Source organism: Microtus oregoni, unplaced genomic scaffold, assembly GCF_018167655.1.
Source record: "Microtus oregoni isolate MIOR12 unplaced genomic scaffold, Mior012 000117F_ref0000505, whole genome shotgun sequence".
Taxonomy (NCBI): domain Eukaryota; kingdom Metazoa; phylum Chordata; class Mammalia; order Rodentia; family Cricetidae; genus Microtus; species Microtus oregoni.
Window position 1 is genome coordinate 2,541,512 of NW_024544746.1, and position 25,998 is coordinate 2,567,509.

Below are 25,998 nucleotides of genomic sequence, written 5' to 3' on the forward strand. Positions count from 1 at the left end.
ATTCTGAGTGCTGGGGTTCCAGGTGTGTGGGACGGCTCTAAGCTGTGGCCCCTTCCTCTGCTGCTGAGTGTCACCCTGAACATCCCCCCACTGCGCAGCAGCTGAGAGGATGAGGCTCATCTCTGTGGCTCTCGGAGGCTGGGGCAGCAGCACACTCCTCTCTCCTGAACCATTCTTTCCAGCTTAGTTAAAGGCAGAGTGTGTGCCTGCTTGTGCAGAGTAACAGAATGCTCACAGAAAAAAACCAAAAAAGCCATTCAGAACAAACACCGCAGAACAGTGGCCACACCAAGTGGAGATAGATGCTATTCGCCCACAAAGGGGAAAAGGGAAATTAACTCTACATGCTCATTGTGACTCATGGAATGGTCCAGAGGAGCCAACCTAGGAGAAGGAGCTGCAGGAAGACCAGACCTGCAGATAGGGGGGTGTTGGACCGGGGTGCCACTGAGTCTCCAAGGGTCTCAAAGGCAGTAGCTGGCACAAAGCTCCAGGGACAGAATGATCCCAAGCTAAGGAATTTCAGGAAAGTTAAGTTCTCAGCACCCTGTTCTGACGCTGGGAGCTCACAGGGCACGAGGGGCTCAAAGCAGCTCATATCTTTGTACCTGATCAGGGCCTTTGTCGAACATCTTCCGTGTTCGAGGAAACTGGTGGGAGTGAGGGGTGTACTGTGCCCCTGTGGGGCCTGCAGTACCAGGGCGGCTGGAGGGGAGGTCACGGCTGACAGTCTGCTTGGGCACATCATTGGTCAGGCTGCAGCTGCTGGTGCTAGATGCTGGTGGGGAGCCCCTGTGAAAGAGCAGACAGCATGCTCTACTGAGGGATCACAATGCAGAGATGAGATCCCAGGCCCTCTTCCCAGGAATGTGCCACTGCCTGGCCTGCCCCTGGCTGAAGCTGGTCCTGCTGGATGCTCCCTGGCATCCTTCACTGGACACAATGAGCCGAGGCAGTGAGGACAAGATAACGCAATCCACAGCTGGTGTGTCCTGAGCAGAAACTGGTGTAGACCCAACCCCGTTGCCCACCTATAGAGAACCCAGGTCCTCTGAAAAACTTCCAAAGGCCATAGAAACCAGACACCATTAAGGTTTCCTGTCATGCTGTGTGCAAACAAAGTGAAAGGGGCACCATGCGCACCTGTGTTTCAGGAGGGAGAAGGGAGGGTGGAGGGGGTGGAGAAGTGCTAAGAGAGAAGGGAGGAAGGCAAGGGATGTGATGTAGCAGCTGGGACCCCACCAGAGTGGACGGGGCTTGGCAAGCCACTTACCCCACTTGGTGGATATGCATGCCCTTGTTAGTTGGGCTGGCTGGGGCCGACTGGGTGAGAGAGGATGTGTCGAGGATTCGTTGGGGCCGGGCATTCATGGTGGCCTACAGGAACAAAGGAGTGACACAGGAGGTCAGAAGGAACGATCTTTCATCTATCTGAGGCTATGAGGCTTCAGATTCCTGTGAGAGCCATGGCTGCTTGGTGTAGCTTCCAAAAGGAGAAAGTGTTTGTTCTGTGGAGGAAAGCTCCCCAGGTGAGACCTAAGGCGACACCTAGGACCAAGTGCGGCTTTGAGTCTTTGGCTCAGGGCTGGAAAATAATTCCTGCAGAGAGCTCTGGGAGTGGAATGGGAAGGCTCGAGGCTCCTCCCCTGCACCCAGGCCACCCTGGGCCAGTACTTAGCACCTGCCCACCCTGTGGGCCTCTCATCTCAGAGCCATGAGGGTCAGGAAGTGCTGTCCACCTAGAGTGTGGAGTCACCAGACAGTCTGGAACTGTGGCTGCTGGGCACTCACCAATGTCCTGCATTCCTCAAAGGGGTCCGTGAAAGCCAAGGGGCTGGAGAGGTAGGATGACGACACACGGAGTTTGTTTCCTCAAATCAGACCACTCCTGACTTGGTGTAACTGTCTTGAGCCCTCATCACAGGGTTGGGTGCAGCTTGGTGACTGAGCACAGACTTAGCATGTCACAGGAGACACCATCACCCTGTCTCATCTTCTTCCTTAATCCTCACATACTCTGAGGATCCAGGGCAGGCAAGGACTAGGGAAAGGGCTGAGCAGACTGCATGGTAGGTGGGATCCACCCGCTCTTCAGAGAACTGGGACAGCTTCACAAAGAGCAGGTGATGCTGACCACTTTGACCAGAAAGAGCTCTGGTCTGGTGGTCACTGCCCAGGCCCAACATTTCTAAATGTTCACTCATTATCAGGAACACTGTCCCTATAATACAGCCATCAGACAGGAAGTGTTTATACAGACAACATCCTTCTCCCAGATAATCCTTGGCTTTCTAACAGAAGTAGCAAACTAGAGCTGAAGGCAGTCTTTACATGAAGCACCTCACTGTTACACCGCAAGAGCACACACACGCTTCATGAACACTTGCTTGCTATGTAGCCTTCCCAGGCAACTCAACAGCATCCCTGCCCTGTCCCCTTGTGCTATAGGACAATGGTCTGTACCCTCTCAATTGTATTTCAATAAAATGCTGAATGGCCAAGTAGCCAGGCAGGAAGTAGAGGCGGGGCAATGAGAAAGCTGGGAAGAGGGAAGCGCAGTCTGCAGTTGTGACCTAGCAACAGAGGAAGCAAGATGTGACTGCCTCGCCAAAAAAGGTGCCAAGCCACGTGGCTAACACAGACAAGAATTATGGGCTAACGTAAGTTATAGGAATCAATTAATAAGAAGCCTGAGCTACTAGGCCAATCAGTTTATGATTAGCGTAGGACTCTGTGTACTTCTCTGGGACTCCACGGCTGCAAGGACCGGGTAAGAGAAACCTCGGCCAACACCCTAGCCTGACAGTCACACGGTTCCTTACTTAAGTCTGCAAGAAAAAGGTATTTAAGTGTAGACTCTGAATTTAAAATGTGCCTTCTGGGGGCTGGAGAGATGGCTCAGTGGCTAAGAGTACTGGCTGCTCTTCCCGAGGTCCTTAGTTCAATTCCCAGCAACCACATGGTGGCTCACAACCATCTGTACTGAGATTCTGGAGCCCTCTTCTGGCGTGAGGGCATACATCGAGGCAGAACGTTGTATACATAATAAATAAATCTTTACAAATAAAATGTGCCTTCTGAGAATGTCTAGAGAAACAGGAGGAGATGATGGGGACAGAGGCTTTAGGTCGTTTCTGAAAAGTCCACGGGGCTCTCCCCACTCATAACACAGGAATGGGTGCCACAGGAGCCAGAAAGGGAGCTAGGAGTTCCAGGTTGGCCTGCTGCAGAAGCCTGCCTCTACCCATGGCTGCTGCCACGAGACTCACTTTGTATCATGTTCAGAGCCCTGCAAGAAGAGAGGCCTGCAGGGCCAGGTCAGGGCCGGGAGCTGGTGGTGTCTTGCGGCTGCATCCGTGTAGTTTACTCGTGTTTCCTCAGCACTGGCCATGGCAGGTGTGGGGCCAGGTGAGGAGTGTGAACAGAGCATCCCTTAGGGACGTGGCTGTGAGGACTGAGAACGTTGGGCCGGAAGAGGCTTGGGGTACAGTCCTTCCTCCAGGGACCCTGACATGCAGTGACTAACTGACAGGCAAGTTTAATGGAATATCTTATAGATATATACTTATAGAGTTTGGGCTTGGGACACAGACGAAAGTGAATGGCACACTGGGAGACAGGGAACTCTTCCCAACTGTGACTGTCACCAGGCATGCAATCTGCACAGAATCACTAGGACATGAACACACCATCAGGAAGGGCTGAGCACCCACTCCCATCTGGGCACAGAGGATGAAGAGAAGCAGAGGGGAGAGGTAGAGGTGAGGTCACAGAGCCAAGCAGCTTTTCAGAGACAAATGCTACTGGCCAAGTTAACTCCAGGCCAGGAACAATCAGGAAGCTAAATCTGAACTGGGAACAGAGATGGGAGCTAGAGGTGCCTGAGCATCCCAACTGCACCTGGGCTCCTATCCTGGGACGCAGGAGCCAGTCTCACCCATGGCTCAGCGCTGTCACAGCTGTCCAACTAGAATGTCACAAGTATGCTGGAAGTCAGAGCCAAACAGACGGGAACCTCAGAAACTTGGCAGTGAATGTCCCCACCAAGCCTCACTGGTCTGGGACTGGCACTCCTGAACACGGAGGGCTGCCTGGCGAGGGCTGCCTGGCGAGGGCAGGGCACTGTGTGGCAAAGGGAAGTTGGGCGACAGAACAGATGGTCTGACTTTGCGCTCAAGCTGGCCTCAAACTCATGGCTCTCCTCCTCCCACCCGAGAGGCTAGGTTACATGTTTAATCGAACAATGCTCTCATTTTTATTTGAGCTATTTTTTGTGTCTCAGGCTGGCTTTGAACTTGCTAGCTAGCTGAGGATGACTTTAGACTTCTGATTGCCCATCCTCCATTTCCCTAGTGCTGGGATGTCGGGTTTGCACAGCCACTCCTAGTTGTATGGGTTCTGGGGATAGACCTATGAATTGGGGTGTGCTAGTAAGCACCCCACTAAGAACCCGGGGGAATTTCTTTCAGGGCTTCTGCATATGCCCCTCCCCTCTGAGAATCAGTCTCCATCTGCTTGAGCTCTGACACTTTACCCTCGTTAAGGGTTAGTGTTCGGTTTCCAGAGCGCCTGGCCTGCACATGTCTTGCTGACGGTGTGGCTCCTGGAGGGACCTAGAGGCTGTGCCACTACACTTCCGTGAAATCACAGGAGAGGGCAGAGAAAAGGAGCCGATGGGGCCATGGATGGCTCCTTAGGGCATTACCTCCTCCTCCTCCCTCTGTGTGGCTTCAGAGCTCCCGGAAGGAGAAACACGAATGTGAAATCAGGCTATGGCTGTCAAGCAGTGTGGGTTTTTTCAGACACAGCTAGTAGCGGCTTCTATATTTGAATGTAGAATTCTAGGGGGCATTCCACAGTAATAAGGCTATTTTGACTCTGATGAGCAAAATTTGGCTTCAGAGTTAAATAATGCAAAATAGGTTCATTACTTTAGGAAGTGAAATACAATCTCTTTGGCTTCTAGAGAAGCAGGCATCTTTTAAAATTAAAATTAAGACACAAAAAAGAATTTCCATAATGTTTATGTTCCCAAATTCTTCAGTATTGCTTATTCTAAACACACACACGCGCAAACACACACACGCACACACACCCGGCTGTGGTGTACCTCCAGCTGGTAGCTTGTGCACACTGGGATCTGTCACTATAGCAGAACAGATACAGAGGCCAAATGCTGCTCTGCTGGGGGTTTGGGCTTCCCCGCAGACTGCTGTCTTGAGAGTGCGAGACTGTTTTCTAAGGTGACTGTAGTGTGCTAATATGGCAGTTGGTAGGCAGGACGCACATTACTTTACAGTGGAGCATGTGGGCTCCCGGCTCAGAGCTGCATTTATGAAACAACCTCAGAGTCAAGCCTAGGAGGCCCTTGAAAGACACTGTTTAACAGCAAGGGTGTCTGCAGAACTGAACTTACAGGTGCGAAATTCAGTATCAGGCACCAAGATTACAGTGTTAAATAATCCAGGCACAGTACCTGTAAGGGCAAATCCATCAATGCACTGAAAGAGAAACGCAGACTGGCCCTGACTGGCCCTGACTGGCCATGACCCATACACCCCAGACATAGGCTCAACCTGCGCAGCTTGTGTGGGCACGGTCATGGTCAGGAAGCGGCCTCACATCTCCACCAGCACAGAATAAGCCACCAAACACCTCTGTGCCAGAGAACTGTAACGAGGGAATGGAACTGCCTACAAACTTTGAGCATAAACTACAGAGGCTTAGTGTCCACGGGGAGATATATATATATATATATATATATATATATATATATATATATATATATATATATAATGAGACAGTTTCTCTGTGTAAACTTGCTCTGCAGACCAGGCTGGCTTTGAACTCAGAGATCCGCCTGCCTCTGCCTCCTGAATTAAAAGCATGTACCACCATTGCCTGACTTAATAATTTTAAAGAACCCAAGCTTGAGGGACCCACATAGTAGAAAGGGAGAACCAACTCCCATTGTCTGATCTCCCCAAGTGCTGTGGTATGGACACAGACACACACAAGGACACACGCACGCACACACACACCCCAAATAAAAATGTAATAAGGACCCGACCTGAGACTGTACTAGGCGGGAGATGCTAGAATGTCCACAGGAGTGGTAGGGACGACCTTCCCTAAGACACAGCAGGCAGACGAGCTCCTGCAGGCAGACCAGGGAAGTCCTTCCTCCAGCCAGACTCCCACCTTCTCCCTTTCCCTTCTTGTTTCCTATTTTCCTCTTGCCTGAATTCCTTTGGCCTCAAACCATAGCATACCACAAATACATACTATAATAACTGTTTAATTTTCTATTAAACAATAATTTTATTTATTTAAAGCAATAATTTATTATTTAAACAATAATTTACTTTAATTTTTATTAAACAATAAAACCTGCAGTTTTTCATTATGCCAGTAACTGGTACTGGCACACTGGGTGTACTGTCCACTGAGGGTGGGGTCTCTGCAGTGGGTCACACATAATCAAGGGAGTGAGCTGGGCTGAAGTTCACAGTGAAAGGCAGTGCCAGGTTAGAAAGTGAGTGAGGCTATATCTCCCCTGGAGACGGGCAAGTTAGTTTGAACTGAACAAGTCAGGCTGCCCCAGGCTGGGCATGCTCCATACTTTGGTAATAAGCCAGAATCACCGAGCCGGAAAGCAGTGAAATTTACCCCTGGACCAACAAGTCTATGCTTAGGATATCCATAAGTGTGACCTCAGCTTGAGTCTGAAACCCAGAATACACTCTGTGGTATTCACAGTGCTACTTTAACAGAGGATGAGGCTGATCACTACAGTCTTCCAAAGCTGGGCACAAGGAGGCTGTTACTATCACGTGTGAGACAAAAAGGGGCTGAAAAGGCAGCAGCTGGATTCAGTGAGTCAACTGTCAATCAGCCAAGGAGAAGGCAGGACTAGATGCACAGGTGCATCTGCAGCCAAGGGAGCATGGCGAACAGAGCAGGGGCGGCTGCTGCAGAGGCCCACTCGGCCTCCAGACCCCACTGGGGATAATCCTGGTCCCTTTCCACCTAGCACAAGTCCCCAGTATGACGGGGTCAGCTGAGGACTGAATACCAGGTAGGGTGGTGTTTCCTCTATGCTCCTTGCAACTTTTCTGCATGTTCAAAATTTTATGAAAAAGTTATAGAAGTTTTTATTCATAATGAATGACTTCTAGTTTGTTCTACTTATGAGACCTGAACTGTCTAACTTAAATAAACAATTAGAAAAACACTAACAACTCTTTTCAGAAACTACATGTACAGTGGCCAGGGACGCCTCTGAGTTGCAGAACAACTATCCCAGCTTATGGGGCAAGTGGCTTCCAGCCAGTACCCACCTGCAGCAGAGAAGGGGAACCCCACCGAGCCCAGTGCTATAACCAACCAAGATCCAGGGAGGAGGTGGAGGGAAGAGGAGAGGGGACTTGCAGGGTAGAGTGCAGGGGAGAAGGGTGTTTCCAAGGCCACAAGGCAGGTCAGTGAGTTGGATGAGCACCCTCAAGGCTGGGAAAGTGCATAGGAAAGGATTAGGTCAGATCCCCAGGGCTGCTAAGGGAGGAAGCAATAATCCCCAAAGAAGACCATGCTTTTCTACTTGAGGAATGAGAACAAAAAAACCCAAAACAAGAACAGCTAAGTCAAGTGGGAAATAAAAAACAGGACAGAAAAAAGTGAGCACAAGAGCCCAGAACTGGAGCTGGAGGAGAGGAAATCACTACAGATCTCACAGACATGGAGATCATGGAAAACATTTACATCTGAGGCTACACTGCAAGCAAAGTTCAGGATATATTACGAAGCTCTAGACTCACAATGCTTGCTCAAAGTCCTACCTACCTACCTAATATTCATCCATCATCCACCCATCCATTTTTTGTTTTTGTTTTTTTTTTGAGATAGGGTTTCTCTGTGTAGCCCTGGTTGTCCTAGAGCTTGATCTGTAGACCAGACTGGCTTCAAACTCAAGAGATGGGCCTGCCTCTGCCTCGCAAATGCTGAGATTAAAGGTGTGCAACCACCACCAGCTTCTATTTATTTTTTCAAACTATGGGGTAAGCCTGGATGCCCGTGGAGCTCCTTGTTGACTATTCACGACAGGAGCAGACATATGAGAGCTTTAGTGACAATTTCTCAGGCACGTACCTTGTAAGCAATGCTGTTGAGGACTTTCATGGCCAAATCAGAAACATCTGGATAGGGATCAGCAGCTAGATGTAGTAAGACTCTCCAGATTTGAGTGTAAACACTATTAAAAGAAACTCCTAGGAAAGAGAAACAAGAGATTCCTTAGTAGCAAGTAGGTCCCCATGCATACAAAGGTTGGTGAGGTAGCTTGTTTTCTGAATGCCCCATGCTGTCAAGAGGGAGCACTGGAGCTGGGATTACAAGAGTTTCCCCATTTGTTGCTCTGTTGATGGCTTCAGGTAAAGAGACGCTTGACCCGAGTTCAGTTCCCAGAACCCATGTGGTAGAATGGAGAACTGACTTCCTCTGACTGCCACATGCATCTCACACTCCCCCCCCCCCCCCGAGATAAATGTCAAAAATATTCCAGCAGTAAACAGGTTTCATTACCCAGGTTTCATCTTTTGTTTTTCCCTTTTTTTGGAAAGAGGGTCTCACTACGTATCTTGTATCTTGGCTGGCTTGGGACTTACTATGTGGATTAGGCTGACTTGGAATTTACAGAGAGCCTCCTGCTTCTGTCTTCCATGTGCTGGGATTAAAGGCGTTCACCACTATGCCTGGCAAGGCTACACCTTTTGAGGATGGGTCTTTCTAAAGGACAATGGCTAAAAGCAGTCAGGGTCTGCACCTGGATGACTTGTGGGCTGGAGAAGGCTACCCAGTTCCCACACATCTTTCCTCTCATGCTCTAGATTCCTAGATGACACCGTGTCCTGCAGTACAGTACACAGTTTATGTGGGGTGCGAGGTTCTGTCCACAGCACACTCTACATGTGGACTTGTGCCTGTGAGTTGTTGGGCTCCTCCTGTCCACTCCATATACCAGCACTGTTCTAAATCCCTAGGCCACCCTGTCTGTATTCTAGGGTCGGGAGTGGATGGGAGACAGTCACAGACAGCGCTACCCTGTATTCTAGGGTCGGGAGTGGATGGGAGACAGTCACAGACAGCACCACCCTGTATTCTAGGGTAGGGAGTGGATGGGAGACAGTCACAGACAGCGCTACCCTGTATTCTAGGGTAGGGAGTGGATGGTAGAAGGTCACAGACAGCGCCACCCTGTCTGTATTCTAGGGTAGGGAGTGGATGGGAGACAGTCACAGACAGCGCTACCCTGTATTCTAGGGTAGGGAGTGGATGGTAGAAGGTCACAGACAGCGCCACCCTGTCTGTATTCTAGGGTAGGGAGTGGATGTGGGAGACAGTCACAGACAGCGCCATCGTGTATTTTAGGGTGGATCTGAACATTATTCAGTATCAGCAAGGGAGATTGAAGGAAGATTTCAAACAAGCCCTGACCCCATGTCCCTTCCTTAGCCAACTCTGCCAGAGGACACAGTGTCACGCAGTGAGAATGGGGTTCATGAATACACTCAAGTTCAAAGTCACGAGGTGGACTGAGTGCATGACTTCAACACAGGAGTGCATCCCGGATGACTGCTGGGCCTACACCCACTTATCAGTGATTAATCAACCATCGATCCTGGGCTGTGCAGGGTGAACACTGAGCCATGGCAGTCATGTATATCCACTCACCAAGAGGCTGCAGAAGCCTCTCAGCTCCTGAACACATGGCTTCTCTGCTTAGGCAACTAAAATGTTACTGCCCATCACTGAAGGCATTTCAAAAGTATTTAATTTTTAAAATGGGTATGTATATGTACCATGTGAATGCAAGAACCCACAGAGGTCAGAAGAGGCATCAGATCCCCTAGAACTGGAGCTGCATGTGGTTGTGACCTGTTGTGTGGGTGCTGGGAATTGGACCCAGGTCTCATGCAAGAGTAGTAAGTACTCAACCATTAAGCTATGTCATCAGCCTCTGAGACAGGCAACTCTTTAAGGTGACAGATCATGACTACAGAGACAGAATGTCCTACAGGAGCATTGTGGGCACGGCACACACTCAGTAGTTCCTAAGGCCTTCAGTACTGGCTCTGTTCACAGTTGTGGGAGGCGCATGTGCAGGGGACCTAGGCTGTGGTAAACCTGGAAGTGATGAAATGAGACAACATACAAGCCCACTAGCCTGGGCTGACCAGTGGCAGGAACAAACCAATGAAAGCAGCCTGCTCGCTACACGCTCGCTTTCTCATGTGGCCATAGCTTAGAATCAGCAGATCCAACCAAACAGCAGGCAAGATTTACAACTGAAGTCTATGGAATCTAGTGCAGTCAGCCCAGGACTTCTCTGGGCAAACACCGTCACATCTGACTTCCAGCTCTGGGGTACGGGGTTGCCAGGCACCAATTTTATCTCTGTGCCTTTTTGAGAGGAGAAGAGGTGTACTCTAGAGAATGACATTCAAGAAGGAAAAGATGTCATGTGTTTTGCATGAAGCTTCACCTGAGAGAAATGGGGAACTGGCCCCCTGACGGAGCGGCAGCCCCTCTCCAGCTGGCAGCAAGTGCTCACAGGCCGCCTCGTCCTCCAGGGACTGACACATCAGAAGCAGCTTCCTGCAAAGCTCAGCGGCCATGTGACACAGCTGAGAAAGGATCGTGATGCTGATGCAAACCTGTGTGACTCAGATGGCAGACCCCGTCACAGCCTGGGAAGGGGATGGGTAGATGCAATGCCGGCAGCGGGAGGGGAGGGCAGGCATGACAAATGAGGCTTCTACGTTGCCCATCTGTTGGTTTAGTGACTGAACATGCAGGCACAGCTGGAGTCCGTAAATTGAACAGGGTAGCAAGGCACAGGTGGGGTCCCAGAGTCTTGGCCTCATGTGCTGGGCTGACAGACGCAGACTCCTGTGGGGGGGTTGTTCAGAACCAGGAACCATAGAACACTGCCAGAAAGGCCAAACAGTGTGCAGGACACAGAGGAAGGGAGACATTTGTAGATACTACATTTACTTTAAAACAACTTTTCAGTTACTGGGTTGACTTTCTAGATCTTGACTCAGGACACAACAGGGAGACAAACTTTACCACTGGGACCGTGACGAGAGCACAATTTTCCTGGTGGAAAGCGAAGCCGTGATCACAAACATCTTCCCTTGGTTTGCCAGGAGTGACTTTCTCTGGCTCCTGCCCTGTTTTAACATCTGCTATCCTCAAAACACAGCCTGCCACCCTCACACAGGGACCAGGCTCCATGGGGACCGTGGGACACTGGGTCCTGCCGCAGAGCAGAGCAGCAGTGGTTGGGCCTTGCCCTACAGCTTGCCACTCGCTGAGCCCTGGAAGGCCAAGGATTCATTTTCATGTCTAGACTAGAAGTAATAAAAGACCGTGATGTTTTAGGATTGATTTTTAGGGCAATGGCCACAGCTTTCTAAGCAGCAGATGATGGAGGGTCATCTCTCCGAGCCAGAGTTTGTTGGTGAGAGGGGCTCCACTGGGCATGAGGCTGCAGTGTGACCTGGGAATGGCCATTCTGACAGTCTTCAGAAACGCAGGTCCCAAGGCTAGAGTGATGGTGGTGGTATGTGTGTGTGTGCCCCCTGCCCCGGTGCTTCAGAGCAAATTCGGTGACATCTTCCCTCCCGAGTCTACGCTGCTGGCCGGATGGAGCCCTTGGAGGGGTTATGATGACCCACGGCTCTGGCCTCCCCAACCTGTGTGGCTGTGACTGTTGGCTTCAGTGGCACCTGGAGTATTTGCATGGCTTTTTCAGTTGACCCTCAGCGTCCTTGTACAAGCCACCAAGCTTGGCTTTAACCAAGGCTTTTCTGGAGAGAAGAATCAAATTCATAGGTGTTGGGCCTCCGTTCAAAACCTGGGGACCAAAGCAGGGCCTGTCCGCTCGGTGGGTGTGCTACCACTGAGCTACATTCCCAGCACTCAACTTCCTTCAGCAAGTCCCTGTTGGATCCCTTCCGGTCAAGGCAGATACCAGTGAACTCTACCTTTCGGGGCAACCTCACTCCATCACTGCTATGGGCTGGGATGTAAAATCTCTGTGCTTCCTGACTCTGACAAGAGGGAAGCAGGGGAAAGCAGGGAAGCAGGCTAATGGCTGACTGTCACCTTCGTGCTGACTGACCAGTACTCACAGGGCCTGAGGGTCTTTGGGGCGGGAGACAGCTCGCTCCGGGCTGCTGCCTTCTCCCTGGAGTCATTCTGTCCCCTGCTCCACCGCGGGCTCTAGGCTTAGGTTGCAGAGTTGCTGGCTCCCATAGGAACACACACGAGCAGGGCTCTGGGCCGCACTGAGGTGAGGGCAGCCCTGCAGGTCTGTGACTCCTCTGTCCTCACTTCAGTATCAGCTCTGCCTCGGATCTGTTGCCATGGTGATGCATTTTCAATATGCTATAAAATGTCACTGCTCAGCAGAGTTGTAAAAACCCTGGTCCTGTCCTCTGAGGCTCCCAGTGCCTTTGAAGTGAGACCATACCCCTTCCTCTCAAGCCTCCAGACCGAAATTCTTTTGGCATGTGTCTCTGATGAAGGTGCAGGTGACAAGGAAGCAGGGAGAGTAAACACAGTGCCACTACCCTCCTTACTGGGGTTGGGGCTTTGGCAGGGAATGAGGAGGGCATTTGTGGACAGAGTTCAAAGTGGTGTGGGCCTGGGCTTTGTGCACAGTGGGCATTACTGCCAAGGGGTAAGGAGGAGCTGTACAGTTGGCCCACTCTGTGCTGACCTGCTCCCATGGGCAGGCATCAGGGACACAGGGAACTAGGTGGACGGGGAGGACAGGCAAGGCTGCAACTGTATACACATCAGCAAGAAACAGCTCTAGGGCCAGCAGGATGGCTAAGTCAGCAGAAAGTGCTTGTGGCACAGACTGAGAAGCTGAGTGCAAGCCCCGGAGTCTGGGTGAAAGTGGAAGGAGAGCACCGACTCCAGAAAGCCGTCCTAGCTGCACATGTATGCCGTGGCCAACACCATAAACGTAGTCAATAGTAATAATTTTTTTTTTAAATATTTTTATTTATTATGTATACAGTGTTCTGTCTTCATATATGCTTACTCGCCAGAGAGGGCACCAGATCTCATTACAGATGGTTGTGAGCCACCATGTGGTTGCTGGGAATTGAACTCAGGACCTCAGGAAGAGCAGTCAGTGCCCTTAACCTCTGAGCCATCTCTCCAGCCCCAGTAATAAAATTTTTAAAGAAAAATATAGCTCTTCAGAAAGTTGATAATAAAAATGGCAGCCATGAGCCTCAATGCAGCTGGGTCAGGTATAGCACAGAAACAACAGAGATCCTTTGCCAAGTGGGGACACTGCCCCACCAAGAGCTCTGAGCTCTGCGGAAGGGAGAACAGAGCAGCAGAGGGGGCATCAAGTCTCACAGGGGGTAGAGTTAGTCCGGGGAGCACACTGCAGAGATGCCCAGCTAAGATCCTCATTGAGGGGCTCTCCAGTTCCTGCCTGGACTTTCCAGGAAGGGCAGCCTCACTTGGCATGCAAGAACTTCCCATGGTGCAGTGTTGAGACCAAAGGTACATGCACAGGGAAAGAGGGGCCCAGAAACAGAAGAGCGACTATGAGGTCCTCAGACCACGACTGACTGAGAACAAGAGGAGTGGTGAGGTTAAAGATCCACATGGGGGTGGGCGGTGGTGGCGCACGCCTTTAATCCCAGCGCTCTGAGTTCGAGGGCAGCCTGGTCTACAGAGTGAGTTCCATTACAGGCTCCAAAGCCCCAGAGAAACCCTGACTCCAAAAACCAAAGAGCTGGGTGGAGTGGAGATCCGTGCTGCCTCTGCCTCTGCCCCAGGCCCTGCTGTGTCAGTGACCACAGGGCCAGACAGCAGGTCACCTTGAGCACTCTGAGCAGAGTTGGGAGGGGAGCAGAACAGGGTACCTGGAAGGAAGCTGCTTTTGTGAGGACAGGTGTAAGGACAGGCTCTAGGTTGCCAAGGTTTTGAAAACTTCTTTTGCAATATTCGGAGAAAGGGACTAAGATTGCTGTTCTTTGGTTGAAATGAAAGAAGAAATCGACTTTAAACAGGCAAGGGTTGCCAGTAACGGGATTCTGCAAGTTATGAATCTTAACCACGCTGTAAGCGCTGAGGTCTGCGTGTGCATGTGTGCGGCACCACACTGAACGGGGACAAGGCTGGCAGGGAGGAAGGTTGCTGTTTTATTTCCTTCCTAAACTCTCCTCACTTGGAAACTCCCTCCTCATGTGTATCCGTGTACCGTGGGTGTACCTGGTGCCTGCCATGGCCAGAAGACGGTATTAGATCCCCTGGAACTGGAGCTACAGACAGCTACAAGCCACTTCTGGGGAGCTGGGAATGAAACCCAGGTCCTCTGCAGGTGCAGGAGCAGCCAGTGCTCTTAACTGCTGAACCATCTCTCCAGCTGTACTGCTATGCAGTTTTCCAAGATTTGAATTGATATATAGATAAAACTTTTTACACACACACGCACACACATACACACACACGCACACACACCAGTATGAGGTGTTACCACACAGATACCAACTTCTGAGAGGGTAGGTGGGGAAGGGTGAAGTAGACATAGCTGGGCTGGCTTCTCTATAGGAGCTGCTCTGCACCATCTGTTACGGCTCCCAACAAAACAGGATTCCTTAACCCTTCCATCTCCAAGATCAAAACTGAAGGCAAAGCTGCTATTCACTGATTAGAGAGCAAGAGGCAGGCTGAGCTGCTTCACGACAAGGCCCTGGCTCCTAGCCCTTGAGCCTAAGGAAGATTCCAGGGCCCCAGGCTACGCTGTGCATGTCACACAGGGTCTCAGTAAGATGAAGTACAAGAGAAGTGTGGTCTGCTTAGGGCTTACAATTCAATTCCACAGTCTGAGAATGAGCACAGGTGCATAGCAAGAAAACTCAGTAGCTAATTCTCATTTCCTTTGTGACGTCAGTGAAGTCCAGATGTTACCATTCGTGGCAGAATGAGAACAATGGCCATTAAACCCCAATTTCTAGGCAGTGAAGGGTCAAGCTGCTAGGCTTGGTGGAGTTGTAGCAGGTGGGCATTGAGGTCGCTTCAGGGTGAGTGACACCCTGTGCTCTGACCTCCCACTGCTCACTGTGAGGCTGCCCTGGGCACTAGGGGCAGAGAATGGCACCGCTGGCTTTGCCCACCAGAAACCTGGTGCACCCCACTTCATCTTTTGCTGGAAGCCAGGGCTCCACACTGCCAGGTCTAGCACACTCGAGAAACGCAAAGAAAGGCAGATGGACTTGTCTAGACTTTCCTGCCCGACAAAGCCAGCAAGCTCACAGATCCCTGGACCAGCCTGTAAAATATTCCATTGCAAAATGTTCTCACTTTTTCAAGCTCCAGACAATTTCTATTCTTTCGCATCCAATGGAGATAGTTCTGGTTCATTTATCTGACCAAATAAAGACACGTGCTGTTTTGGGAAGACACGCAAGCAGCAGGAAGAAGGGTAAGAATGGGGACTCACCTATGAGGGAGTTGAGCGCCGAGTAGGAGCTCACACGCCGCATCTTGTCGATGGTCTCAAAGGACAGGATGTACTCATCGTTCTCAGGGCTTCCCAAGGTGCTGCTGGCGCTACTGCTGGTGCTGAGGTTCCCAGGGGAGAAGGCCACTGAGCTGCCCGCTGGCCAGAAAATGACAGGCAATAGGTCAGGGTCTTACAGTTAATGGCCTGTCTGATCGAAACATGAGCTTTCTTCACAATGGGCACATACACACACCGGGCATACTAATGGACACGTGTGTGCACCAACCGGTAGACTCCTTTCCCTGGAACAAGTCAAGCCCTGGTACAACTGTAAAGTCTATATTGTGACCCTGACTGCTCTCGGTGCTGAGCCAGGAACAGGTGGCCAGTTGTCATGGTGGCTGCCACACAGAACATCGGGGCCCATGTTCTGGAGGGCGGGGCCAAGGGGCACAGTAGCATCTTAAGAGTAACGTCTGGTAAAGCACGCTGAACCTTCCCACCCCAAATACTGGTTTCTGGCATCTTACACTCTTCTGTCAAGCTCAGATTCTGCAAGGACTTGTTCAGGTTCCTAGCTGTGGTGACGGCTCGGATATTCCCATATGAGCTCACTGAACGGAGTCTGGGGGTGCACGGGCTGTCTCGAACTGGGGTCAAGCTCCCCCCCTCTAGGAAAAAAAAAGAAAAGAAAGAGTTAGCAATAAGTTTCAGGATGGGGGCATGTGGATGCCTGCAGCCATGGCAACAGGAACAGTTAGTGTTACTGGTACAAGACTGAGTGTGGAAGGGCCTTCATGATACTCTCCTGATGTGCAGGACTCAGTGGGACAAAGGTACTATTTGTAGCCATGTAAGGATTAAATCACAAGACAGCATGAACCAGAAGGGCAGTAGTAGCTGTGAGGCCATTCCAGGTATTCGGTGGCCTAGGCAGCATCACAGTGATGCCCAGTACCCTGGCTGAAAGGAAGAAGGCTCTGCCATTGCTCACGATCCCGGCTGTGATCTGGAGGGAGGGTGATGAAGAGAAACGTGGAAGATGACTGCATCCTCCAGCGAAAAGGACAAATGAGCTTCCTAATGTGAGTCATGGAAACATGAAGCCAACAACAACGTGAAGCAGTTACTCATCACAGGAAGACGGCTAATGTTCTTTTCAGCATGTCCCACGGCAGAGGTTGCCATCTTCCAAGATGTCCCCAAATTTAAATTCCAAGAAAGGTAAGAAGGAAGGAAAAAAGAGGGTCAGCACAGCCCTTTCCCCGCACCTGTATTCTTCCAAAGGCCTGAGACAACAGGAGTACCAGGGACCACCCAAGCAGTACCAGAAAGCCATGCTCAGACCTGGCCCAACCCAGACCACTGACAGGTTTGGTGAAGGCCAGGAAGCAGGTCCTGGGCTACCGTGAGCTATACCTGTGGCTGCGGGAGAAGGCAAGGGGTAGTTCTTTTCCTCTTCCATGAACTGCAGGGCCACAGTGCAGAAATTGCTCTCATATTGAACTACAAGGTGACTCAGAGCCACCACCAGCTCCTGTTGAGAGGGAGAAGGGACAATCATGTCTATGGCGGCAGGAACCCGCAGGACAGCAGGTCTGAAGCTAACCCTAATGTGACTCTGGGAAATGAGGGTCAGGGCAAGGCTCACTTGGCATCACGACCAGGAGGGGGAATCAAGGAAGTCTGGGGCTGTGAAGGCAGCAGGCCAGTGGCTGGCAAGTGGTGCCCCCAGCTGCCAGGCACACTTGCCCCAGTCTGTTCACTCATTGCTAGGCAGGAATTACCACCCCAAGGCTTTCTGAAGCCACAGTGTGAACTCCACACCCCTGACGGATTTAAAATTAGGCTTGTGACTCTGGCCAAAACTGCCATTTTTGATCCTGCTCCAGAGACTGGTGGGCACAGCTGACTAGCTGAAGCATTCTTTACAGTGAGCAAGAAGCTTCCTCAGCTATAGTAGGTTCTAGTCCATATGAGGGAATGAGAAAAGTCCTTGAATTAAAACATGACACCTAGGCCTAAATGCCAGAGTCTGGGGAGACAGGATTTACATGTAGTTTATGATGATATAGCACCACAACTTAAATGCTTAGAGACTGAGAGTCAAAAGGAAATGAAACAGAATGTAGACTTGTGGACACCAGCACCACTCTGTAGAGAGAAAGATGTTTGCAGAAAACCGAGGTCTGTCAGAGACCCTTGAGGCTGCCCTGAGCTGACCAGCGGGCTGCAGACAGGGCTGCCAGGTCTCCTTGGGTGTGTTCTCTCTCTTCCTCTCTTTCTCTCTCTCTCTCTCTCTCTCTCTCTCTGCTCCTCCCATCTCTCCTAGCTCCACACTGGTTTTTCCAACAGCTCACCATGCCGTGTATGTCTTCCAAAGCTCGGCTCACCATGAGATGTGATGCTGAGCTGCTCTGCTCTGCACTCAGACCTCAGCTGTGCCCAGGGACCCATAGGTCACATCGCTCAGGACAGAGGCTTGGAGTTACCCCTTCCACATCCTCCGATGCTGAGGCAGGAGGATCTCTGAGTTCCAGGAAAGTCAAGGCTACACAAAAAAACCCTGTCTCAAAACAACCAAAAGAAAAGGAACGCTGAGCAAGAAGCCCAGTGGCTCTCACGGACAACAGGCGCCCATGGTCACCGCGGGCAGTCTGCTCTAAGAGCAGCCCCAGGTTCACCAGGTCAGGAAGTCAGAGCATTTCCCTCAAACGCCCTTGCCGGCTCAGGAGGATGTGGAACATCTTTTTATGGAGGTGTGAACCTTAGGGAGCAGAGAAGACAGGGGACACACTGCACAGACCTGTCTCTGTTCTGCAGAGACCCAGTGCCACATGCCGGTGCCCGGGTGAGGAGAAGGCTGCTGTGTGAAGACTAGAGACCTGGTCAGCTCAGTGCCCTCAGGGGAACAGACATGAGCAATGAGGGCACACTCTGAAAAGATGAACTAGCACACACAGGCGGATTTGAGATCCTCTGGGCTGGCTCAGCTCGTAGGCCCCTACTTCAGCTACTGAGCTGGCACCCACATACCTTCCGGACCATGGGGCTCCCGTCATTGATCAGCTGGGCCAGCATCATGGCCACGTTGTGGTCGATGGTGGTAGAGTGGTCGGTCCTCTCAGCAGAGTTTCCCACAAAGGTGCCAAGGGCAAACACAGCCGCACATCGAACCTACAGGGCAGGAGACAGGCAATCAGTCACACCCACGGCTGGTCTATCTGCCATCTGCATTTCTGCTGAAGCTGTCTGCAAGCTGATTCAATTCAGTTCACATAAGTCAGCTCAATTCAATTTCACAGACACTTACCGTACGATGCTCCGCGCCCAAAGCTACACTGGTATTGATAAGCAGGAAGGGTGTGTGTGGGCAGCCCAGGAGCCAACGGTGGAGACAGCATAGCCCCAGCTCAGGGATGACCAGGCTGTAGGGGAGGGAGCAGTTTCCTCTGGAGTCTACAGACTGGCATGCACGGTGGACTTTTGATTGTTCTGGAGAAGACTGGCCCAGAGCCGATGGGGGGAAGGTGGGCTGGACTAAGCCACGGAGGGGAGGTTGTGGCAAGTGGAGAATGTGTGGGTCCATTTTGAGACAGAGAAGCTAACTGGAAACCAGAAAGGGTAAAGTCCCCAGGGGACAGAGGCAGTGAGGGAAACAATACTAGGCCGGCCATGGTACCCAGGGACCTCAGCTCGGCTCAGACCCCAAGGTCACATGAAAAGAAGCTAACCTTGGAGAAACAGAGTCTTCCTCTTTACATTCTGCACTGGGCTGGAGGAATCTCAGCTCGACCATGAGCAAACCATCCTGGCCTCCCCAGAAGAGAAAGACGGCCGTGGAACAGTCAGGGTTGAGACAGAGAGTGAGAAGGCCAGAGGCTGCACGAGGTGCAGACTGCGTTAGAGTAGGAAGGCGCAAGGCCCCAGGCGAGGAGCCTGCCATCTCCAGAGATAAGTCTCTGCACCCCAAAATCCCTACAGTCTGCATTATGACTCACACAGGTAGCGGCTCAATCTCAGAGGTGCCAAGCACCGCAGATAGAGAAAAGCAAGTCCCTGTCTTCCAGTTCAGAAACAACACCCGCGACACTAAGAAAAACTCACTAGACCATTTCACTGCAGACGTGGGTGGACATGGGAGCTGCCTGTCAGCAGTTATGAAGGTGCTGAGCAGCTGGAGGTGGTCTTGGTGGCTCACATAGTCAATATTGCTCTTTTGTGGCTGTGCAGTCCTGCGGCTGTCCCCAACAGACCCCAGATGTGGAGACAGGAGGGGGCCTCTTGCTACGGTATGAGCTTCCTCCCTGGACAATTTCAAGATTTCCTGACAAGTTCATTTTAGGTTTTTCTGCAAAGAAATATTCTACCTCTTGGGGTGACCACAGAGAGGTTGAGATCTAACTTTCTCAGGGTTCTCCAAGGCCACAAGAGGGCCTGAGACAAGACAGATGTCCCTGGAATGTTTGGGGATAGATGGCACTGATTTCTTAAGGAGTTAGCCAAAATCTGACATGATATGTACACTGAGCAATTCAGAATTGCCCTTAAAGCTACAGCCAGGGCTGCACTGTCATCCTAGTGGACAGTCCCTCATGGCTGCTTCTTGAACCCTTCGCTTATTAACAAATACACAGTGATCATTTCTGAAAACCATAGCAGGGTCTCCTATTCCCCACAGGATCCAAACAGCCTATAACTTGGTCTCCCTTCTACAAAAATGTTTTTTCCACCTGTGTGATAAATATTCTACTGACCCGGGATGATGTCCTACCCTCCCAGAATGAAGGAACTCCCTGGGTCTGCCACAGACAACTGTGTTTCCAGGAAAGGGCCAGGCCAGAAACACACAGGACATGGGAGGCGACATGCCACGTGCATCAGCAATTCAGGGGAAAGAACCAGATGCTCAGCTTTGTGATTAGTCGGAAGCAAGCCAGAGGGAAGTTCCAGACCAGATGCCCCAGCCCAAAGACCCCCACTTGCTGCCCTAACCAGGGATTAGCCGCACTTCCCTCGCTATTCTGCACGGCATTGGAGCCCCTCTGCTTCCTTCTCCCTGTACTTTCTTAGCTGAGAAGCCAAGGCCCTGACAAGGCCTCACTATTTCCTGGGTCTCCACGGCTCCAAGCAATACTTCTGCTGCCGCAGCTGCCTGCCGTGTCTCTTCTCCCTCAGCAGAGAGGTCCACACTCTACTTATGTTGCTGATCTAGTCATATGGGCACAGCAGAAGTACTCGAGTCACCCTGTGGGACGGCCCATGTCCACTGTGGTCTCCCTGCTGCGTGACAAAGCGAGCAGGCTGCCAGGACCACACAGCTGTGTGCTGGAAGGCAACAGCATTTTTGGCTCATGGAGCAGATGGATTAACAAACAGTTGCATTCAACCTGCCCCTGGGGACCTGTCGGGTTTTCCACCCACTGAATGTGAAGACCGGTTCAGAGTGACAAAACCTGGGTGTGCACCCAGCCTGTTCCAAAGGCTGCTCCTGAGCTGGGAACGACACCCTTCTCCCATCTCAGACACTGTTGTCCAGAGTCGGGGCACAGCACAGATTCTCTAGTTTCCATTATGTTTGAGCCTACAGATGACTTAGACTGAGCAGTTCCCAGGGGGCCCAGCCGACTCCAGACGAGGAATAACTGCTTCCCTGGTGACTGTGGATCAGGGGAGGCTCAGGACAACTCACGGCCATCTCTGTAAGGTACATGGATCTGCCTCTGCTAGCCTTGCCCTCCTCCAGCTTTTTGGGTCCTTGCGTTCTCAAGATCATGTTCTCTGAATGTTTTTTAAGTATTTATTTATTTATTATGTATACAATGTTCTGTCTGTGTGTATGCCTGCAGGCCAGAAGAGGGCACCAGACCTCATTACAGATGGTTGTGAGCCACCACGTGGTTGCTGGGAATTGAACTCAGGACCTTTGGAAGAGCAGGCAATGCTCTTAACCGCTGAGCCATCTCTCCAGTCCCTGTTCTCTAAATTTTTATGCTTGGTGTCCTTAAACCCTTTTGAGAACAACTTGGAAAATAAGTAAATACACTTCCCTGAGCACCCTTCCAGAAAGTTTGAACATGGGGTTGTGGGATGAGTGGCCATAGCAATGCGGCACCAGGCTGCTAGGTTCAAACCTCAACCCCCAGATGTGAAGACACTTGTAGGAGCCAGGGCTCAGATACCTGCACCTGGGACCCTTATAGGCTCTAAGCTGGCTCAGCAAGCAAGGAGGTGGGTGGGTGCTCACTGGGGCCGGAGAGTCCAGAACATATTGGACACTGAACTGGCAGCAGACGGTCTTGGTCTGTAGGGAAAAGGCAGTGCCAACACCTTCTTTAGCTTGCGCCAAACCATGAGGCACAAGGCCCTGACTGGTATGTCTGTCTGTCTCTCTGCCCAGGTCCACAGGATGTGCAGTACAGAATGGTTCATGTTTTTCTCTTAGACCTAGGTGAGGCTGTGCCAGCTTGCAGAGATACCCTACTGCATACAGAGTTGGCTCACTATGAATGAAAAGTTAAATGTGTGCCTCTGTAGCAAGATCTCAATAGCCTATCTTGGGAATCTGTGCATGGCCCTAGAGATTCTGGGTGCAGACTTCTGCACACCGGTCCTACATGACCTCTTTACAAACAGAACCCTGGAGGACTAGGTGTAGAGCACGTATCGTACGTACTTTGACCCAACTTGGAAGCTACTTTTCTCAAGGACAGCTTACCTCAGGGATGGGGTCGGAGAGGAGGCTGTAGAGCTTCTCGTGAGCGCTGTCTCTCACCCCACACCACCTCGCAGAGTCGAAATTCTGCCAGATCCTTCCCAGGCAAATGGCCACCCACTGGCGCAGTAAGGGGTGTGGGTCACTGAGTTGCTCCAGGCAGATGGCGATCAGGTTCCCCTGCAGGCAGGCTTCCTGGACACAGGACACAGAGAAGTGGTCCTCTGCCCTCTTACCCAGGTCTGGGGCTCAACCACACTACACTACATTGTCTCATTCAGATTAAACAAAGTGCTGGCCCCCTGCGCCAGAATACGTTTGAGACAAGTCACGTTTCTGCCATTCCTGGAGCTTAGGCTGGAGCTGCTATGACACTTACTTGCCCTGTTGTGTAGCTGTTGACGATTACAGCAAGAATGAAGGCCGTCATGGTCCTATGTTCAGCCTGGAAAACAAAATGCACCATGGTTGTGCCCCTTCCCAGAGACTCACCTGTCTCCAAGGACTGCGCACCTGCCGTCTGCAGCATGCACTGGCCTTTGTGCTGAGGACAGACTGGCTTCTCCCTTGGAAGCTAATGCCACAGAACACGCCCAGGTCGCTCTACTGTCCTCTGTCACAGCAGTTAACATGGTTGGTGGTGCTCATTGGTCTGAAAGGTCCATCTTCATGCTGTCTACTCTTTTCTTTTTTGGTTTTGCAAGACTGGGTTTCTCTGTATAACAACTCTGGCTGTCGTGAAGCTCAATTTGTAGGCCAGGCTGGCCTTGAACACATAGAGATCCGCCTGCCTCTACCTCCGAGTGCTGGGATTAAAGGTGTGCGCCATCACACCTGGCTGAATGTAGCAATCTTTGCTTCAATTCTGGTCTCCTACTGGACAGATCAATAGCCTGTAAGACTTCTTCACGGTGCCTCACCTTTTCACATGCACATCGAGAGTCTAATCCCGAATTCCTCTGGGACTGCTGCCAGGCTCTTGGAGTCTCTTCACCCAACATCCCTTCTTACCTCTAGCCCTTCTAATTAACGGTTACCTTGGCAGCACCAGCATTCTGGCCATTGCCCTTGCTTGTTGCTGCTTTCCTATGGCAACGTCTGAGTTCACTGTAACAGAGACCAGGCCACTACCTTCCAGGTGCTAGAGTGCCAAGCCATCATTCTTTGTTATAAAGTGTCTGTACTTCCCCTTCCCCATACAGCATAACTTAGCAGGGAACTCCATGCAGCAGGTGCTGGAAGGGCCACACACAATCCTTTGCCATCACTGCAGCTGCTGTCTGCCGTTTCTGGGTTCTGGTGGCTTTGGGGGTTTTCCTTATGATCCTGGTACTCTCGTTACTTTGACTGTGCTGTGTCTGGGAAGGGCTCGCTGTTCATTTCTTTCTTCAGGTCTCCAAGCTCCAGTTTGTTCAGACTCTGCCCTCCTCCCCCTGCAGCACTCTGGGATGACGTCAGCAAGAGCAGCCTCCCCCCCCCCCCCCATTTCCGTCTTTGCTTCTTTCTCTCCTGGTGGTGCCTGCCCTGAGTCAACACCTCCAGTGTTTTCTCCCGGGGGAGGGGCTCTTCTCCTCTGTGCTTCCCCAAGATCTGCCTGTTTATTTCAGGACAGGTAAAGGCAGTGTTTTCTTGAAGCAGCAGAAAGCTGTTTCTGAAGAAAACAAACTGGCTAATGGGCATGAGTAAAGAAACTGCCCTATCCAGCCATCCTCAGCGCTCTTCCCCTTCCCTGGAGTCCTCAGCTCTGTGCTGGAGGTGAGTTAAAACAGCCAGAGGAAGAATTCAGACACGCAAGTTCCTCTCAGAGGCATCACCTGAGTGCAGACGTGGCGCTGCACGCACACTCTGGGAAGAGGGCGCATGAAGGAGCGACTGTGCACGGCTGCTCTGTCTACATGGCTGTGCTGAGCAGCCAGAGGGAGGCTAAAGAAACTGATAGTAAAATATCATGAGAAAACTACTTATGTCCTATTCATGCTATCTACTTTTAAACAATTTAATAAAAAGTATGTATAAAATTCAAACTTTCAAACAATTTCTTCTTTCCTTCAGTAAAGCAATGTCCCATTTAGTAATGGGACAAGATTTAGTAAATCTTGTCCCATTAAGGGACCTTCAGGGCACCTGAGGCACCATATCACAGACATAACAGCTATTCATCCATCTGTCCGTCTATTCAGGATGCAGGCTCTAGGTAATGGAGATGCCACTGCTGGGCAGAGACCGACTGTCGCAGGAAGACCACATTTTCACTTGAGGCAGGAGGAAATGGAGCAGTGTGCCATGTGCGCACTAAGTGGCCATTCACGTGTAACCGTGTAGAGCACCTGGCCCTCAGAGAGGAACTGTAACCCACAGTGTGCAAGCGGAGACAAATCCCATGCTGCCTGAGGGAAGTATGGCTCAGTCCTTACTGGCATGTATGGGTCTGCCAAGACGGAAAGGAAGTACTTGTGACCGTTGTCCTTCACGAGGTCGGCCTGGCATGACTGGAGGGAAAAGGAGACAGAAGAGAGGCCGTGAGTACAGGAACTGGCGGGATGTGTCATGGCGTCTTACGAAGCAGGGTGTGCAAATATGCTGGGAAGACATTATTATGTACCTTTCCTTGTAACTTCAGTTTTCACTCGGGAAAAAGCTCTGCCTGTGTTGTGCCCATGTCACCAGACCCCCAAACAAGACTACCACAGAGCCGGTCTTTGATGCAAACACAAGGGGTTTACTACTCGCCCAAGCTCAGTCCACGGGTGGAGGAGAGCGGCACTGAGCATTTACAGGTTAGAGTTTGGAGAGGGAAAACCACAAGTGGGTCATGGCCTTGTCAGAGGGTCTTGAGGTAGCTGACATTTAACCTGACTGGTTATGGTGAGGTTGAGGCATGTGGTTAGTAGCTGTCACTAATCATGTGGTTAGTGGCTGTCATCAATCATACCCTCATCAGTCATACCCAGGGAGGAGTTCAACTCGTTTTGGGAACTTGGGGGAACATGGAGAACTATGGGGGTCATGGAGAGGGCATAAGAGCGGTGATTTTAGTTTAGTTCAAATTTGACCTTCACAGTTGTTGCCCTTGGGGAAAAGGCTGGACTTCTCCGAAGAAGAAAGCAAACCACCACCCTGAAAAGCACCTTCTGCTACCGCTGCTGGTGGCTGTGTTAGGGATGTGCTCTGCACCCTGTCCTCCTCCCTCTGCGCTCAGTCTGGACTCCCTCCCCCCAGACTTCTGCTTCTGCCCAGGTTCCCCAGCCTGGCAGAAATGAAGATATTTGGGCAGTTTTTAATTTATTTTTCTATTTTTATGTATTTGAGTGTTTCGCTTGCACAACTGACTTTAAGAGTGTACGAGTGTGCAACACTGCAGGTGACAGAGTGGACGCCCACCTGGAGCTCTTGGTCTTTTGGGTTCCAGTTTTTGCTGAGATCCTTTGTCCCCCACTTCTTCTCACGTTCCTCCCCTCATCTCAGACACCCCCTGCCTGGCCTCAGACTCCTTCCTCTCAGGCTCACCTCCTGTCAGGGCATGCCTGCCTTCTTTCCTTCCTGACTGCCCTCTTCCTCTCCTGTCTCAGACTGTTCTCTTCCTCTCAAGTTTCTCTGCTTCATCTCAGGTTCCCCTCCTCTTGCTTTCCACATGAGGATACTCGACAGCAGTCCTTTCTGTAGTGCTAGTACCTGCTGAAGCTTTTGGGGTTTCTGACGGATTCATGCCATACAATATGTTAATTGAGCCTCGTAGAGACCCCCGTTC

At 51.1% G+C, this 25,998-nt stretch overlaps 1 protein-coding gene across 1 annotated transcript in view; it reads right to left on the reverse strand.

The window, feature by feature from the left end:
- Positions 1-24,739, reverse strand: part of LOC121444089 (regulatory-associated protein of mTOR-like) — a gene marked incomplete at its 5' end in the record, with an annotated part of 46,420 nt that extends 21,681 nt beyond the window's left edge. The window contains 10 exons of the mRNA XM_041645844.1: positions 609-792; positions 1,274-1,377; positions 8,146-8,264; positions 15,533-15,691; positions 16,066-16,206; positions 16,955-17,072; positions 18,572-18,712; positions 22,254-22,445; positions 22,630-22,695; positions 24,665-24,739. Of these exons, the coding sequence (XP_041501778.1) occupies positions 609-792; positions 1,274-1,377; positions 8,146-8,264; positions 15,533-15,691; positions 16,066-16,206; positions 16,955-17,072; positions 18,572-18,712; positions 22,254-22,445; positions 22,630-22,695; positions 24,665-24,739 (1,299 nt within the window). The remainder of the gene's footprint in view (positions 1-608; positions 793-1,273; positions 1,378-8,145; positions 8,265-15,532; positions 15,692-16,065; positions 16,207-16,954; positions 17,073-18,571; positions 18,713-22,253; positions 22,446-22,629; positions 22,696-24,664) is intronic.
- Positions 24,740-25,998: the final 1,259 nt, after the last annotated feature.